Raw genomic sequence first — 19,052 nt, forward strand, 5'->3', positions numbered from 1 at the left:
AATAATAATAATAATTCTCCATTATAGTCTAGAATTTTTCTTTTCTTTTCTAAATTTCCCTTTTGTTTTTCTTAAGTGTTTGAATGCTTTCTACTTTTATAATTTTTTATTCTTACCTTAAAAATTTCGACGTTGTTTTCAGCTTCATTTTCTATTCTCTGTATAAGCCATTTATTCTTGTTGTAATTTTATGTGTTTTACTTATGTTTTATGTATGTTTTGTCTGTAGAATGTTTGTTCTACTCTCATGTGCCCTGAATACGGCGGGACGAGGTATAAATAAACAATACATTTGGTAGCATAAATTAATAATCACTTTTTTAACATTAAGTATGAACTAAAGACTCCAAGAGTGGAATAAACTTTACACATTCGGAAGCATAAATTTATGTTCCGCAGTCAAATATCATATTTACAATAAATCATTATTACAATAAATTATATATATATATATATATCATATTTAAAAATATCAGATACCTGTAATTCACCATCATTCCACATGAGTTGTCTAAACCACGTGGTGAGAGGTCTGCTTCCCAGTTTAGACGCCAAAGAACAGCTCCATTTCTTAAATGAAAATGAGCTAAAATAACAGAAACAATCAAATTATAAGAATATTTTATTACAAAACAAAATAAGTTTCAGATGCTCAAAGTAGATTTTAATTACATGGCAAAAATACTTATAAAAATTTATTGGTGATAAATATTAACAATACATAACTGCCACCTTGTACAGTTAAAGTTTTAAAAAAAATTGTTTTATCCACCAGGAAAAATTAATAATTCAAACATACATGTTGAAGCTGATACCTAACAAATTTCCTAGCTGATCTGTAGATTAACTAGGGTGATCCACTAAAGTGTGAATTGAGAGTTTTCTGCAATTTCGTCAACTAATTTGCTGATTATTTAATTGTATTGACTTGATTCTTTAGATACCGAAAAATAAATGAAGGATAATATGTTCATTTCCTTAATTGTAAAAACATTTTTAACTGTTTGATTCTTTATATTATAGTTTTGAAGTGATTGATGATTTATTTTATCGATTAATGTGTTAATCATTTTATTTTATTTTATAACTATCGTTGAACAGCCGATCTAATTTTGGGTTTACACTCAAATATTCACCTCCGTACTCTTGTAATTTTGAACCCTATCCAATAGACATGGGGACTCCCTGCTCAGGTTTTGGGAGAAATTAGCCTTTGTGGAGGGCTTTTTGATGGACCGACTCAATTTTCGGTTTAAGACTTCCAATGTTCAACTCTGTTGCCTTGTAATTTTGAACCCAATCCAGAATACAAGGAACTCCTGGATTAATTATTGGGAGAAATTTGCCTTTGTGGAGGACTTTCTGATGGAACTAACTCGCATTTGCACGATATGGAAAAGAAAACCACGTGAACCTCCCATGGTTAGCCTGATGGCAAGGGTACTCTACCCCATGATCTGTCTACCACTGAGCATATTTGGCATCAGCATTGTGGTCGGTGCGAGTCGGGTGCAGAATTCGTATAGAATAGCCATCACTGGGATTGCAACCCGGTTCCATTGGAAGACGAACACTCTATCCACTGAGCTAACATGGCTTTAATCGTTTGATTGTAATAACGTGAGCTTTTAGATAACAAAAAAAATAAATAAATAACTTTATGTTAATTTAAATGTACAAAGATGTTGTTGTTGTTACACCAAAGATTTTATTTTCACTTTAACGATGGCCTACTAAAAAATGTGTAGATTACCAAAGCAGTTGGCAGACTACCTAGGTATTTCAAGAACTGAAACAATATTTTGGCACTTAAGCGAATTACCCTAGTAAATCTGTTCATTATCAAGGTAATCTGTATAATTGATTCCTGCATTTTAGAATATATATATATATATATATATATACATAGCCTATTAATCAGGTAGTTAGGATTTTAAATGCTGGCATAGTATGTTAATTTTCAAAAAATTCTTCTTCATGCTATACTATTTATTATTTTACTATTACTTTATAAAATCTTTCCTAATAAAAGAACTAGCAGGTATTAATGACAAGAAAAATAATAAAATTATGAACAACATTATAATATACATTGCATACAAAGATATTTGGATGCCTCGAGCAAACTCCTCGATTAGTTTTTTTTGTTGTATAACCGTCGTTGAACAGCCAACCAAACTTTCGGGTTTACGACTGCTAATGTTCAACTATGCAGCTTTGTAATTTTGAACCCAATCCAGAAAACAAGGAAACTCCTGGATCAAGTATTGGGAGAAATTTGCCTTCGTGGAGGACTTTTTTAAGGAACTAACCCGCATTTGCGTTACATGGAGAGGAATACCACGTGAACCTCCCACGGTTAGCCTGACAGCAAGGGGACTCTAACCCATGATCCGGCTACCACTGAGGATATTTCACATCAGCACTGTGGTTGGTGCAAGTCGGATGCAAAATTCGTATCAACTGGGATTCGAACCCGGTTCACCTCATTGGAAGGTGAACGCTTTATCCCCTGAGCCATCGCGGCTCTTGATTAGAGGTTTATTTTAGATACTCCTGGAAAGAAAAGTAAAATCGTTATGGGAACCAAATTTAGTTTTAAAAAAAAAACATAATTGAAAAGAGAAATCTAAGCCCATATTTTAAATTCTATTTATGTAAGGTAAGTGTATATTACTCTAAAACTTTTTTTCCCAAATGGAAGGAGTATTTAAATTGTAATGATCTAAAACTTTATTATTAAATCTAAATCATGCAGTTTTATTTATGAAATATTTTGCTCGAACCAAATATTTACCTGTTAATAAATTTACTTCATAACGAAAATAGTAATAAATTTAAAGTTTTAAGAGTTCTACTATTCAGTGGTTCCTAATTTTTATACTAAATGATCCAGCTTCTTTCTACAGAAATCCAACACTATAAATAAAGTTCATTGACACCTATGAATAAATATATGAACTAAAGAAAGATTACTAAGTATTTTGAAAATAATTAATGCAAAAATTGAAGTTTTTTTTATTGTTTAAACAATTTAAAATTAGATTTCATGTTAAGGTATTCAAATTCGCAGTTCTGGAGTGCCTTTCATTCTAGTTCTGAATTTGATTCTGCTGTATGTGTAAGACAAAAATGAATAGAATAAGCTGAATTGGTTTTCTAAAAAAAATTGTTACAAACGTTAAGAAACGTTAATCAAAAGAACATTTATATTTTTATTTTGAGTTGAAAAGCGTGATGCAAAATACTAATAAAATTTTTAATAAATGCATATCCTTTTCATATTTTACTCAATATATCATTGGATTATTTTTTATATTTTCTATTTTTTTGCATTGACAAGCAAGCAATAATAATGAAAGTATAATATTTCTTAAAATTGTAAACAAAAATGTAGCAAAAATGTTCACACAACTGAAATAGTAAAACAAAACAAAAAGGGCATAGAGATTTTAAAAATTTGAATCCATTTTTAAATGTTTATTTGAAATTTCAAAGATAAAAAAAAAAAAATTTATCAAAATACTTCAAGTTAAATAAATTATTCATTGGATATAAATAAAATTACAAGTTTCAAACATCATAATTGGTGAGAAAAAAAATCTGAATTCTCAAAAGCTCTAGGGTTTCATAAAACACCTTTTGGGAACTACTGGTCTATTGAATGCCCTGTCTGGCTAGATGCCTAGAGCTGAAGTNAAGAATAAAAAAAAAAAAATTATCAAAATACTTCAAGTTAAATAAATTATTCATTGGATATAAATAAAATTACAGGTTTCAAACATCATAATTGATGAGAAAAAAAATCTGAATTCTCAAAAGCTCTAGGGTTTCATAAAACACCTTTTGGGAACTACTGGTCTATTGAATGCCCTGTCTGGCTAGATGCCTAGAGCTGAAGTACCCCACTCTACATGCCACTGGGTTTTTAACTTACCAACACTGTTTAAGGCATTATTTCTTCTCTTTTCTTTGTAAAGGTAATGAGCACAGGTTTTCATCAGTGGAAGTTGAAGTGCTTCTCGCAACTGTTCATTAACTATCCATTTGTTCGATGCTATAGCTACATTCAGGGCATTCCACACTTCAGAAGATGTAACATTAGAAATTATGCTTCTTACATTTTGAATGTCTTGTTCGGAGAAGAAGCTTGTAATTATAGAAGTTCCTGGAATAAAAAAAACTTTTAAGAGATAGAATTCCTTATGCTTAATATGAAGCTTTGGACAATTATTAGTAACAGAGTTATAAAAGAATAGTTGGAAATAAACAATAAAATTTTTTTCCCCACCTATTATGTGAGCAAATAGCACAAATTTTCTGAACATTGCATACAAAGATGTAGTAACCACTCAACTTACATAAAAAACAAAATGTTTAATCCGTTGGGACCATGTTTTACAGATTGCGGCTACCCCCTATATTTTTGGGGGTTAAAAATCCGAATTCGATGAAAAGAAAGGTAAGTTTATTCAGAGAAAGCACGCTTTTGTGTCTGATTTCATAATTTAAAATATTATTTGCACTTATTAATTAGCATATTTGAGGTCACTCTCTCAAACCATTGAGCCCTAGAATGTGAAAATCTGATCATTAGATCAAAAGTTATTCAAGATGGTCCGTTTTTATTTGGCACACTGTACATTCATTGCTTTTATTGGGTTCAACTCGAGTCGTGTCCTCAAACAAACCTGGAATAACACATTTTATTTCAATGATATGCAATGCGTTTAAATCGAAGTCACAACTTTATGAATTAAGTATTGCGGCTTGGTTAGCCACCAACGTTTAGACAACATAAAGTATTTTTAATGGTGTTTAAATTTGCCATTTAAAAATTCTCTTTCTTCTCCGAAAGAAAAGTACTTTTAAAAGTAAGAAACTTTTTACAAGTCAAGAGGAGAGTTAGACAAGAATAGGTAACAACATTTACAAATATTTAATTTAAATTAACATAAAAGATAGAAATAAGTTGAACAATAAATAAATAGACTGAAATATTTTTTTAAAAATAATATTTAAAAAAATAATAACATTGCATTTCTTTTGAAGTTTTAAAGTTAAGAATAGAAACAGAAAGTATTAATAAATGAATAAAAATTATTGAAGTAGTATTCATAAGTATACCGTAATAAATTATAACTTATTTGGACAATATCTGAATGACAATGCTGAGAAAGAAACTTTATAATTAATTTACCAATGAGTAAGAACTAATACTCAAAATAAGTTTTACCAATTTTGTCATGTGTCAAAATGTTTCATGTAATACGTGTTTTGTGTCAAAATATATTTCAAAACGTTAATTGCGCAAGAAATTCTGTTTAATTTAAAATTTCAATTTCCTAGCTTTTATTTCAAAAAAAAAAATTATTATTTTTTTTAAAAAATTTTATCATTATATTTTCCATTCTAAAATGTAAATTTTTATGAGGAAGTATATTTTAAATCGGTATCAACTCTAAACATAGACAAAGATAATAATTTTATTGAGATGAAGAAATAACTGGTATTTTTAGTTAACACTCAATCAATATAAATTTTAATACTCCATTTTTTTAAAAATTAAAATATTGTAAAATAAATAGCTGCCCTATTGTCCTGGTAACATATGCTTATAAATGTAATTACTGAAATAAATAACATTAAATTAACACAAATAATTTTTAAGTATTTATGTAAGAGAAATAACAGTGAGTATTTAAAAAAAATTAGCTAACCATTTTTCAATTTACGTATCTCCAACAGCAACCAGTCTCGGAAACCAGGAATGGGAGATAAAGATGAAAATTTACTAACGTGTGGGAACTCAGACAAAACCTCTTGAACAGCTTTCTTAATTAACTGGTTTCCTAACTCAATACCATGTAAGCCTGCAATGAAAAATTGTTTTTTTTTTTATTATACAAAATTAGCTTGAAATGAGAAATACACAAATAATCATAGGAAAAATACTGTACCTATTGACTCAAACTATTGTTACTGTTTTAAAAACTTGTACGCTAGTCTGCTTTATTTAAGGTTTTGTCATTACATGAAAGAACACGTTTCAGCATGTATTTATAACTGCTGTAATATTTTAGCTATTATTATATCTGCTGTGAGTTTTTATGAGCTATTTCTAACAGGGTGCTTAGCCAAATCTTTCAACAAAAATAAGCACCTTTTAAGTACTTTTTAAGCACTCAAAAAATATTTTTAAGGCTTATATACATTTATAAAATGCAAAATAATTTTCAAAGGTCTTACATGATCAAGATAAAATAACGTTTCTGACAAAGAACTCTTTTCTTGATTATATTGGCCATTATAAAATGATCCTAAGAGATTTTTCAGTTCAATATTAGAGGGCCTTAAATTGAGAATATCTTGCAAAATGCAACAGAATTGCAATTCACGGAATCCAGCTCAGTAGACATACTCGCAAGTATTTCATCAAACATGTAATATGATTGGCACTTACATACGCTATGGACGGACTGTGCACCAAAATAGATTGTAGAATGAATTGTGAAAACGTAGAATAGAACAATGTGAAAAGCACGCTTTCTGACAGTATTCTTAATGATAATTATGAAAATGGCACAAGCTATAGTTTGGTATAAAAGCATTTAAAATCTAATTTTTCTCGCATTTCAAAAATTTATACCACCATTGCATTGTTTTAATCTCACAAAAACAAGTAAAAATTATGAATTTTTCATTGATTTTAGTAAAATGTCTTTAAGAGGAAAAGTGTAGCAAAATTGGCCATCATATTAGAAATAAAAGTTTAAATATAGCGAAATTTGTTAAATTTAAACATTTACTTCGAGTTTAAAACTTTCAAACAATGGCTTTTTAATCATTTTTTTTCGGTGGTAAAAGGAGTAAATATCATCTCTAAGCAAAATTTCATAGTTTTCTTCAAAATTTACATAGATCTTGCAACATTTTGTTTTAAAATTAAAAAGAAATATTCTGAGTAGTGAAAATACAATTTTTCACTGATTATATATCAAAAATTAAAGTAGGAAATAATCCTAAAATCGAAATCATTGAATCGTAAAATAGTTGTTTAAATTATAAGAATATTTTCTTTGATGTTTTTTTTCCTTCGAATTTTATATTATCGCATTTCCTTTGCCATCCTTTGTATCTTGATTATTGATTTTTTCCATAAATTTTTGATAGTATGTTTCAACAGTCAAACGTTTATTGATTTATAAAAGTATGTGCATTTAAAAAAAATTTGTAGATGTTAAAAATACGCAATTAATTTTACACCTTCATAAATAATTTAAACTCAAGTGGTACATTAAAGCTTTCTTTATTTGGAAATGGTATATGAAGTAAAAATTGTTGGGAACACTGGTATAGTAGGTAGTAGAGGCACATTTGCAGCTTTAAGCTTTTTAGAATAATTTTAACTTACATTTTTTATTATTTTCATATATTCAATATAAAAGAAAATAAAAAATAATGATTTCAAATCCTTACATTTAAGTTGTGTGAGTGAAAAAAAAGACAGAAAATTGTTTCAATTAACACTCACTTCTACAGCAAAACTGCTATAAATTTCTCTATAACTTCAAATATAGCCATAGCAAAATTTTATTAAATTTGATAATATTATTAAAAAGTATTAAAATAATTTAATTACTTATTACAAACTGTCAAAAGTTTATTAAATCTTAACTATTTAATGCATAAATAAGCTTTAGATATTAGATAATATAAAAATCTTTGACTAGTCAAATGAACAAAAATAAAGCTAGACCACAGGAATGAAGCACAAATAATAAACCCTCAAAAATAGACATACTATAAATTCAGTTCTATGATCAAGGCATATAGTTAATATTGAAACACAGAATGAGGGAAGGAAAAAAGGACATGCTTGAAAGACAAATTACATGCTTGTATGGATGTAACAGAACATGTTACATGCTTCAACATTTAAAAATGTTCTAGTTTTATACAATGAAAATGAAAGAACATATGTCTGTTTTTATGACTTTATTTGTGCTTCATTACATTGATACAGGGGTCCCCAACCCTATGCCCGCGGGCACCATGGCGCCCCTCGATCGATCTTGGTGCGCCCGCTGCTTGTGCCCTACAATAAAATAATTCTTATTTTCCCTTAAAATGCTATGCAAATACATACTGAAGTATGCTGGCTAACTAAAGGCAAAGTACTTGATAGATTTCTACATTTAATTGAAGAAATAAGAAATTATATTTCAAATAAAATATTTTTAGAGTTAAGAGATCCTCTTTGCCTCGCAGATTTATCTCTCCTAACCGACATAATGGAAAAACTAAATAATTTAAACTTGGAGCTGCAGGGAAAGGACAAACATATAGCAAGAATGACAGGGGCTCGTTCAGAGATAAGTTATTTTTGTGTACATCACATTTGAAAATGAAGTCTCTTGTGCATTTTCCAAACATAAAAAAATGATAGGTGACAGTGAAATTGGCTTATCAACGCTTCAAGATCAATTTAAAAAGCGCTATCAACAATTTAATATAATCGAGCCTTTGATCACCTTTTTTGTAAATCCTTTTACCAACCAAATAAACGTACCGTAATAGCAACATACATTTCAGAATTTCTTCAAGTAAGGCGAGAAGAAGGGAAGAAAGAAGTTTTGGATCTTCAGGATGACATTATCCTCAGAACTATTATATCAGATGAGAAATTCTGTAATATAGTTGACTGAAATAAATTCCATTCTTAAAAGAAGCAGTATGGTGCCATGCTACTCAAAGAATTCTAATCAACGGTGTGATTAAGGAATTTTAATGGGACAAAGGACATAAAATTGTAAGTTACAAGTCACAAAACAACACAAAATGAAGCATTAATACAATCAGGGAGAAAACAAAACTTAAGTGGGGGTGAATTCGGACCCTACATGCTTTCGGTTCGAGAGATGGAGTTAAACTAACTTAGAACTGCTCTATTTGAGTCTCTTTAGTGTTCATAGATGGCGTTGGCAGGGGGTTTCGATTGTCACAGCAGCATATAAAGTAAAGTCGTTTTTAGGTTCCACATACTTGTTTGAATCATTGTTTTCGATAATGAATATCATAAAATCAAAATATAGATCCCGACTTACAGATGAACACCTTGACGATTGCCTGCGAGCAGGAATTTCATCATATTCTCCCAATTATGAAGCGCTGGCCAGTGAAATGCAATTAATATCACATTAACTGCATTTCATATATTTTATAAATAATTTTTATGCTTCGTATGTTTTGAAAGCAATTTAGCAATAACTTATTTTACACAAGGATATTAATACTATTTATATTCATATGGTAAATAAATTTTTAAAATTAAACTTTTTGTTCATTAGGGGAGTGTCGGGTACCCCCGCCTACTGTCAATTTCATATGGATAGAATATTTTTTCAAGTCAATGGGCCATCGGACATTAATTGTTATATTAAAAAAAGATTATTTTCAAAGTTTCAAGTATTTATGCAGCTGGTAACATGGTAAATAATAGTTTTGAAAATTTGTTGAATACAGTAGTCAAATTTTTCAATTTCTATTTTTTAAAGTTAAACTATTCTTTTTTTGGTTTATTCTTTTTGTATTATTTAATTAGATGATAAAACAATAGAAACATACAAAAATATTGATTATTACTCAATATTAGACAGAAATATAAGCAATACTCCTTAACTGGGCGGGGCTACCCGACTCTCCCCTATATGTAGCATGTATAATTACTATGTCTATCAACTATAAGTTTATCTTGAAAAAATAAATGGTGCCCGCCATTCGACCGATATTCTGGTATTTGCTCTTAGGTACAAAAAGGTTGGGGACCTCTGCATTGATATATAGCAAAAAGTATAGCCTTCTTTAGTTAAGATAGGAAAATATACCTTTTTGAGTAGATGTAATGGAATAAAAAATAGCAGCTTGTATATTATTTGGATCTTCTTTTTCACATTTTGATTGAGAAATAACTTTATCATTCAAATGTTTCCTGTCTTGTCGCACAAATGGCTGAAATAATATTATGAACATAAGATTTAAACTTTTTGTACCATGAGGAAGTAAATTGCTTTATTGCGATGAATAATATTTTATTGAAGAACTAAACTATAAACTACTGTCAAAGATAAAAGTGGTTATAATTTTTTAAATGTAATGTCATAAATATAATTTAAAAAAAGTGCTGAATGCTTAATAGAAAGGTTAATTTGTATAAGTCAAAAATTTAAAGTTAAAAAGAAAATTTACAAAAAATTATTATTAATGACAGCACATAAAGTATAAAGCATAAATAAAAAGATGGGGGAGCAAAGCACTAAAATTAAAAATGTATTAGTGCTGAGACTCAAAAATAATGTCTTAGCACTGATGACAGTTGCACTTCTACCTATTACTTTATAGATAGAGTATAACTAAAGAGATTTATAATCTTGTGTTAGAAAAAAGTTTTTTTTAAAAAAATCAAATTAATCTAGAATAAATGACCATAATTGTGCTTTATGAAGTAGGCAAGCAATCAAGCCTTTAATTTATCAAACATTGATCAATCCGCAGAGATAAAAAAGTAGGGGAGCACAGATCTAGAATATGCAACCAGACTTTACAAAGATATGCTATTCATCAATAAACATTAAAAGAAATTATGATTCAATAAACTTAATAAATTTGAATTTAAAACATATTATTGAATATTTTGAAGCAAAGTCCAGCCTCCAAACTTTGGAATAACGCTTCTTTTTACAGTTATTGCAGTCTTTATTTAACATAAAAATGCTATGTTTTACATAAGAGGAAATGTAAAGCCATTTTCAAAAATAATATTCTTAGACATAAAAAAGACATAAAGATTAATACGTACTTTAACGCATGATGAGATTTCATTAGTCAGAGCTGTATGCAAAACAACAATGGGTTCTTTTGGCATGCTGTTATGAGTAAAAATATAACATCTTCTATAAGGACCAACACGCTGTTTAATGTCAGTCCAATTTCTAATAGGATGAACAGCTTCATAAAGTGAGATCTACAATAATAACAGTTCAATAGATTTATTCAAATGATACAAAACAACACATAATTATGCACCTGTTATTTTTATATGGTTTTTGACTTTATCTAGCAATAAGTAAATAGTTTTTCCTTATCAGTTCTATTTTAAGATTCTCAGCATAGCATATGCTATTTTCCCAATACCACTATAGGAGTGTCTGTTACTTGAAATTTTTAAACAGCTTTAGGCTATTACTTGTTGAATTGGCTTAAAAAAAAAGTTTTGTTATTTAAAATCACTATGTCCTACTTTTAGACATTTGCTATAGCTCTTTGAAATGCAGCAACTTTTTTAGAAAATTCAGCAAGCCTACAATGAAATTCAAAACATTAGAATATCTAAAAACATTTTGGTTATTTAAATCGAGCATACCAAAAAGAGTTAAAATTAGTTTAAAATATCAGGTCACATACATTTGTCTTTCTTTTGAAGAACTGAGATTCATGTATATTTTGCAGTTTAGCTATGCTGAATCTTCAAATGGAGATTTACCTCAGTATTACTCCTCTATCAAACAGAAGAAAACTGTATACATATCTACAATGTACTTATTCAACACATTTCTTAACCTGAGTTATTTAAAATGAATAATTAACCGGAGGATCTCTCACTGTTATCATTAGATTTATGATACACATATACGTTTCTTTAGAACAATAGGTTTAAGACTGTTATAAATTTTATAATTTATAAGTTAGGAACAAAGCAAAAATATCATATATATAAATATCCCTTTATTTAAACATTCTCTACCAAGGGAAGTACACATCGTGGAAATTCCTATTAAAACAAAGTTTAAATGAAAAAGCATGTTTGAAAAACCTTAGATAGGATACAAATTAGCAGACAGATCTGATTCTGGGGTAAAATATGGCCTAGTAAAGTTTCAGCTAACTTACTAATAGATTAACAAAAACTTTCAAGTTGATGTGTATTTATGGTTAGGTTGTCTGCCTACCAGAGAGATCCATGGTTCAAATCCCAGCTGGGACAATTGAATTTCATCTTTAATATTCTTTTCTAAAAAGTTTGATAACTATTTAATATGTTTTATTCAATTTATGAATTATTATTTCTTAATTTAAACTAATCTTTATAAAATTAAAATTTGCAAAAACAAAAAAATTAATAGATATTAAATTTTTTTTATTTAAATGTTTGGATTATTTTAAAAAAAATCACAATTCAAAATTTAATTTAAAATTTTGTAATTTTTTAAAAAAATATTCCCTATTTTTCAGTTAAAAATAACTAAGCATCTGTTAATTTTTTTGCTTCTAAAAATGTAAATTAAAAAAAAATTAGTTTAAATTAAAAATAACAGTTTATAAATTGAATAAAACATATTAAATAATTATCAACCTTTTAATAAAAAACAAAGAAAAGAAAGTTCAGTTCACCCAGCTCGGTCTTGAACCCCAGACCTCTCTGGTAGAAGGTGGACAGCATAAGCCTAACACCACAAATGCACATTCCTTGTAAATATTCTGTTAGTTTATAAGTAAATGAACTGACACTTCAACGGGGCACATTTCACCCTAGGGGCAGATCTAGTAATTTATGCCTCATCAAAGGTTTTTCAAAACATGCTTTTAAATCTAAGTTGAACTTTTTTTTAAATAGGAATTTTTTAGATACACACTTCCCTTGCAAGTGTAAATGTTATTAATAAAGTATTTAAAATAATTTCATTATCAGCATTATTTATCATAACATTATTTGAAACTAATAACTTGCACAATTAATTTTGACAACAATCTAAACTAAATTATTTATTTATAAGTATGCCACATACCTTTTCGAGCATATTACAGGAAGAATCCCATGTGATCCTTTCCACATTTAGGAATCCAATATTAAAAGAAAATGATAAAATTTCTTTCAAATAATTATTGAGACCTTTTAAATGGTGTGTGGCATCATCATTGTAATCCAGAGAAGGTAAGAATTTCTAAAAACAAATGAGTAAATAAAAAAGAAACTTAATAATAACAAAAAATTAATCAAGATCAAAATAAATGATATGAAAACTTTACAAGAAAAATCGAAATATTCAAAAACTAAAATTAGTGCACATAATGTAAACAAATGCCATTACCATTTTTTAAGCTTCATAAACTCAAGAATTGAAAGCTTTTAGGTGTGGGGTAAGAATTTTACCCTGCTTGGAATTATAATTAGAAAGGAAGTTTCTAAATACAAATAAATTAGCAATTCATAAATAATTTAGTTATGATGCAAATTTGAGAAGTTTTGATAACTTCTCAAGTTATCAAAACTTCTCAAGCTTTCTTTGGAGTGAAACAGGAACTTGTTTGAAACAATCATAAAAAAAAGCTTTTTAATAGCAGACCCCAACATTGTAAAAAAAAAAAAAAAAAAAGATGTGGCAATAGCAATTTGCTAAAATTGGTCTAAAATAATAAATTTTTCTGAATAAATCAGTTTTGCTAAAATAATAAAAGAAACAATTGGAGTAGCAATCATATCTGTAGCCAGCAACAGGATTAGATTGATTAACCCCATAACGATCAGCTAATTTTCAAGAAAACAGTCATAAAAGTGCCTATTCTTTTGGCTTTTGTATTTGTATTACCTATTTGATTAGTGTTGCAACTAGTTTAAAAGAAACTAACTATCCACAATTACCTTAAAAATATCCTGGTACTGTAATCGGGGTAAAATGAGAAATAAAATGTTTCCCAGGCAAAAGAAATGAATTAGTTTTATTCTTATTGGCACGTTACTACTGAACACTCCAGCCCGTCAATATCACTGGATCGAGAAATAGCGGGCGAAAACTCGGCCCATCATTTTTACGGGAGCAAGAAGGAAGGGGTCAATAAAAATTTGTAAATTGATATTTAAGAAAGAAAAATAAATATGCAAATAAAAATGTTTAGAATAGTTTTTCAGTTGAAACTAATCTAAACAGGAGAGTAAAATTATTGAAAGTATAATAAATAAAAGCAAAGAAAATGTAGAAAAAAATCAATAATTTCAGATGATTAAATAATTGATGCTGTGGGGGATGGAATCAAAAATTATCTTTAATAATTTTAGATTCCATCCTCCCACGAAATAGTGCTATAATTTGCTTTTCAGTAAAACATTTTTTGCACTACAACACTGGCCAGCAAGCACTAGCATTGAATTATTTGTAAACTTAAAAAGATTATACGGCTGCCACTAAAAGGGCATTAGTAATTACCAAAGTTTTTACTACAAAGACATTACAATAATATTCTAATTAAAATTTAAAATATTTACTCAGAAACAATTTCAGGTAATGAAGAGTAAAAATAAAATAAAAAATAAACATATATATCATAGCTCAGGACTTTTATTTAAAATTTAACTTCATTACAACGTACGATAATAATAAATAGTCAAAATATTTCCCAAAAATTCCTTGCTAAGTTAAAGGACAAAATAAATACTAAATTTATAATTTTGCTTAAATACATTAAATATCACGACTATAATTAAACAATTTATTATGCCTCTTAAAACAATAAATTTTTTTTTTTAAAATCCAAGAATCAGTTTATCATAACAAAAATGAATAATAACAAATTTAAATCAACTGATTCACGGAAATCAGGGGCAGAAAGTGACGAAGATCGCCCATTAGATTTCTAGCAGCTCGGCAGAAAATAAAACTAAAATGCAAAGTATTTCTGCAAAATAAGAAATAGTTGCACACTTTAAATAGCATTCTGCATCTTATATTATTTTAAATAAATTTCTAAAAATACGTGCATAATATAAAAACATTTTCCAAACACTGGTTATGATGAGTCATATAGACTTATAAAGGAACAATGAGTTTTGCTAATAAAGCTATGAGATTAGAATAAAGCAAACATTGATAAAATAAATATGTCATAAAAAAACATTACCTACAGTAAGTTTGAGAAACTTTAAAGTTAAAGCAAAATCAAATGAAGAAGAAATAAACTTCAGATTTTTAGTTAATTTCGATTAAAATTTAAAAAGATTATTAAGATATTTGACATACGAGAAGATCTTCTCTTAAATCAACCAAAAATTTAACACCACCATCTATTTTGCGTATACGATTGAACGCATAAGCATAATTAGGAGACAAAGTAGACTTGAGTCTGTCAGCAGCTTTGAGTTGCGAAGCTGTTCCTTTATCCTGAAAGAAATAATGACAACATTAGGTTTTGAATAACAAACATTAAAATTTTGTGATTTTTAAATGTTCAATAAGTTTTTAGCATAAACTAAGGAAATTTAAATTTAATTTCTCAATATTTAAATTAAGTCATTAAATAACTCAATAGTTATGTCTAAACAGCAACGTTTCTCAATATTGAGAAATTAAATCTCAATATTTAATTTCTCAATATTTCTTCCAGAAACTCCAAAATATAATGTACATTGAGAACAGCTTAGCATAAAAGTTTGGTGCTATTATTTAGTATTCCTTTTTTTTTTTTTATAGATTTTAAACATACATAACAATTTCAGTTACATAAGGGAAAATAATGAAAAAAAAATGGAAACAATATTTATTAAGATAACTTTTGAATAGTGATTATATCATACTAAAACAGTCTATTGTAATTTGGTTATAATAAATAACCACCTAAAAAAACAAGCCTTTTTATAATTGTCACTTACAACACATTTATAGATGGTGATTGTCATTTATTAACAAAGAAAACATAAAACTTACATGAGAAGTTAAATAAGACTCAGCAGCTTTTCTGGTAGCATCTCTATCAAATTCATATTTAACAGCAAGTTCTTTTAACATTTCTATTCTTTGCTGAGAAGGTAGACTCATATACTCTTGGCAAAATTCATAAGTTTTTGACTAAAAGATCAAAGATAGATCTGTGTAAATATGTTACATTTTGAACCAGTGAAGTTTAAACTTCACTGGTGCTCAAAAGCTACATATAATTTTACATGCATGTACAGTGTAAAGGTATGCTTAATTTTAAGTGTATTTCAAATTAAATTATCTTTAAAACAATTCTTAAAATCTAATAATCAGTTATAAAAATACTTACAAAAATTTAATAAAATACACCTAATAATTAATTTTAAATATAAATTTTTTACAAATCAAGAAATTGGACGGAATATTATTTGAGCAAAATTTTTAAAAGCAAAAGAAATAATTCAACTAAAAGTTTCTAATATTTTTATGCTATGCCTAACAAATTTTTTATTATATTATCGAAATTACTGCTTAAAATTCCACCTTATGGATTTTTGTGTTCTCACAGTGAACCTATACAATTAATGAATTTAATAAGGTACATGAAACATTTTCCAAACATTTATTTGAGTTTTATTAAGAACAATGACTAAAATAATGAAAGTTATTTTTTAAAATTGTTTTGGAGTAAATTCTTGGAAATGTAATAAAATTTCTATTTTAAATGAATTAGCTAATAAAATATTTTTAAAATCTTAGTCTAAAAATATTTTATTAATAAAATAAATGGAATAATTGGATATTTTGGTCTATTGCCCTATATAAGGTTTTGCAATAACCTAATTTAGCCAAACAGTATAGTTCTTAGAAAACAAATATTTTCAATGTATTTCATAAAGTAATATATAATTACGACACACCAATAAAATAAATTTATATTACATACAATATATACTTGTAATATGTAAGGTACACATACCTGTAGAGGGAAATCATTTGGCTGCACTATGCAAGCCAAGGGATTTTTTATTACTTCAGTAGTTATTTGTTGAACTTGAGGTGTCATTCTTCTTAAATTGTGTTTTACTAATGGAGATATTACAATTCTAAACCTTATCTAAAAATATGCATAAAAAAAGAATTCTGGTCAACTGAACTTTGAAACATGATAAAGTAGCAAAAAACTAAAGAAGTAATTGAAAAACATAATCTTTCAATTTCTCATATTGTTCCTGAGTCAGGATTGACAAAATTCATGATAAAAAATGAAATAAATATTTTTAAAAAATTGGATTATTTTAAAAAGTCTAAGTCTTAAATTTTTTATATTTAATAATAAAAGTGCTGAGTGTCCATTATTAATCAAGAACAATATTATAACTAAAGTATTAAATATTTATAACTAAAATGGTAAAAATATTTTTGTAATTATTACAAGCTTATGATTCTGAATAGTTAAAATCATACTTTTTATTCAAGCTTAACACTCTTATGGATTTGTAAAAACAAATACAAAATTTCAGTTAAATATCAAAAGAAGAATAAATTAATTTAGGAATAAATTTTAGAAAAAATCAGTTATTCAAAATTACTCAGGGCAGAGCAAGTATTTTTTTATATACATCGATTACATTTTTCCTTAGTTTTAAAAGTGCTCATATTTAAATAAACATAAAACTAAATATGTGAATTGAAAATATTTATTGAACAGTAAATTATTATACCTAGAACTAACAGAAAGCTATAATCACTGATTTTTTTTAAACAAAAAAAATCAACTGATATATATCATGCCTACTTTATCAGAAGTAATATATCTTTTCTAATCAACAATCTCAAAAGCTCTTTAAAGTATAAGGGAAGATTATATTACTATGTTATCCTTCCCTTTTTTCAGTGGCTGTGGGACAAAATAATATTTATTTGCCATCAAATTATTAGTTTTTATAACTAAAAAAATCATTAGAATATAAATTTTGGAAACGTTTTTGTCTAGGTAGGAATTTCAATTAACCATCCTGGAAATATTTGATTTCATCAATTTCAGTTTAAAAATAGTATCCTGGTGTATTAAGTTTTTAATAATAAGACATCAAACTTCTGATATGTCAGGTGTATAAGTCACCTGCTAAAATGAACCAAACATGAAATTAAAAAATTTGGCAAAATGTAGATTTGACAAATGTTATTTCAAAATTTTAAAAAAGTGAATTCAGGATGATGAGAACTTTTTGTAGGACTCAGTAGACGAGGATGAAATAGAATCTATTGCAGAGTGGGATCTGTATGACATCACCACTAACGATTTTAAATTCCGTTCAGATGATGTTCTGGAATTTTTTTAATTTGTAGCCTTACGGTATATTGTAAGAGTTTTCATTTTGTTACAGTTTTTGAAATATCTATCTCATTACTTAAAATGCATCGATATTTCAGAATCAACGAATGTTCATTACGTATGATTCGATACCATAATCTCTATAAAATTTATGGGATTCGAAAAGTTGACTTAAGGTAAAAGAAAAACATCATTGTATTTGGGATTGTCTAAGTGCCGGGGTCAACCTGAAAAGAATTCTCTAATTACACCACTGTTTATACCTAATTATTACTGGACATATGTACAGATTATGTTTTTAAAAAGTATTATTCTCAATATATACTCAAAATATTTATTAATTTTGAAAGTATTATGCAACAAATATTCATAGAAAAAAAATCAATAACAATTTAGTAATAATGGATAAAGTCAAAAATCATTTTTATTAACATCATAATAATACCTACAAAACTTAACATGATTTTTGAGGAATTTTAAGGAAAATGCATCTGAATTTTTTTTAAATATATAATAGAAAACAAAATATTTAATCAATAAAATGGTGTGGTAAAAATGCAGTGTATTGTCACATCTTTCCCTTAAGTTATTGTGCAAACAATGAGTTTCCTCATTTCTATTTAATTAATTAATTAAGTGGTCTGATTATTATCGCATTTCTACATATGCATTTGTTTATTTACATTTTAAAGTGACACCAGCGGTTACAGTTTATAGCGAATAAAAGCTATGAAAATTACAAATTATAAATTTTGTCTTGGGTTTACCTGACTTGAAGTTTATGTGTCGAAAATTCCGTTTGTCTTTTCTAGAACTTCATATTTCCTTTCTATTACAGATACATCCGCTAATTAGTCTGCTAAAAACTGGTTTTCCTCGTAACATTTTCACTACTGTTCTCCAGTTCCTCTCCCACCCCCCCTGCACTCTCACTTAATGTTTTTGTTTTGGTTGTTGAGTTGAGATCA

General features: G+C 27.6%; 1 protein-coding gene across 6 annotated transcripts in view; it reads right to left on the reverse strand.

The window, feature by feature from the left end:
• LOC107452807 (malonyl-CoA decarboxylase, mitochondrial) overlaps positions 1 to 18,991 on the reverse strand; it is a 22,303-nt gene extending 3,312 nt beyond the window's left edge. For 2 of the 6 annotated variants that reach the window (XM_043044790.2, XM_071185539.1), the window contains exons 1-10: positions 18,852 to 18,991; positions 16,726 to 16,863; positions 15,756 to 15,896; positions 15,072 to 15,212; positions 12,846 to 13,001; positions 10,859 to 11,023; positions 9,888 to 10,011; positions 5,721 to 5,873; positions 3,938 to 4,168; positions 481 to 586 (exon numbers count right to left, since the gene is read on the reverse strand). In XM_043044790.2, coding sequence (XP_042900724.1) covers positions 481 to 586; positions 3,938 to 4,168; positions 5,721 to 5,873; positions 9,888 to 10,011; positions 10,859 to 11,023; positions 12,846 to 13,001; positions 15,072 to 15,212; positions 15,756 to 15,896; positions 16,726 to 16,812 — 1,304 coding nt within the window. In that variant the 5' untranslated portion in view covers positions 16,813 to 16,863; positions 18,852 to 18,991. Of the gene's footprint in view, positions 1 to 480; positions 587 to 3,937; positions 4,169 to 5,720; positions 5,874 to 9,887; positions 10,012 to 10,858; positions 11,024 to 12,845; positions 13,002 to 15,071; positions 15,213 to 15,755; positions 15,897 to 16,725; positions 16,864 to 18,529; positions 18,781 to 18,851 lie in introns of those variants that run through there. The other 4 variants (XM_043044788.2, XM_043044789.2, XM_043044787.2 and 1 more) reach the window with 3 other exon arrangements.
• Positions 18,992 to 19,052: the final 61 nt, after the last annotated feature.

The sequence above is a fragment of the Parasteatoda tepidariorum genome, chromosome 9, assembly GCF_043381705.1.
Source record: "Parasteatoda tepidariorum isolate YZ-2023 chromosome 9, CAS_Ptep_4.0, whole genome shotgun sequence".
NCBI classification, from domain to species: Eukaryota; Metazoa; Arthropoda; class Arachnida; order Araneae; family Theridiidae; genus Parasteatoda; species Parasteatoda tepidariorum.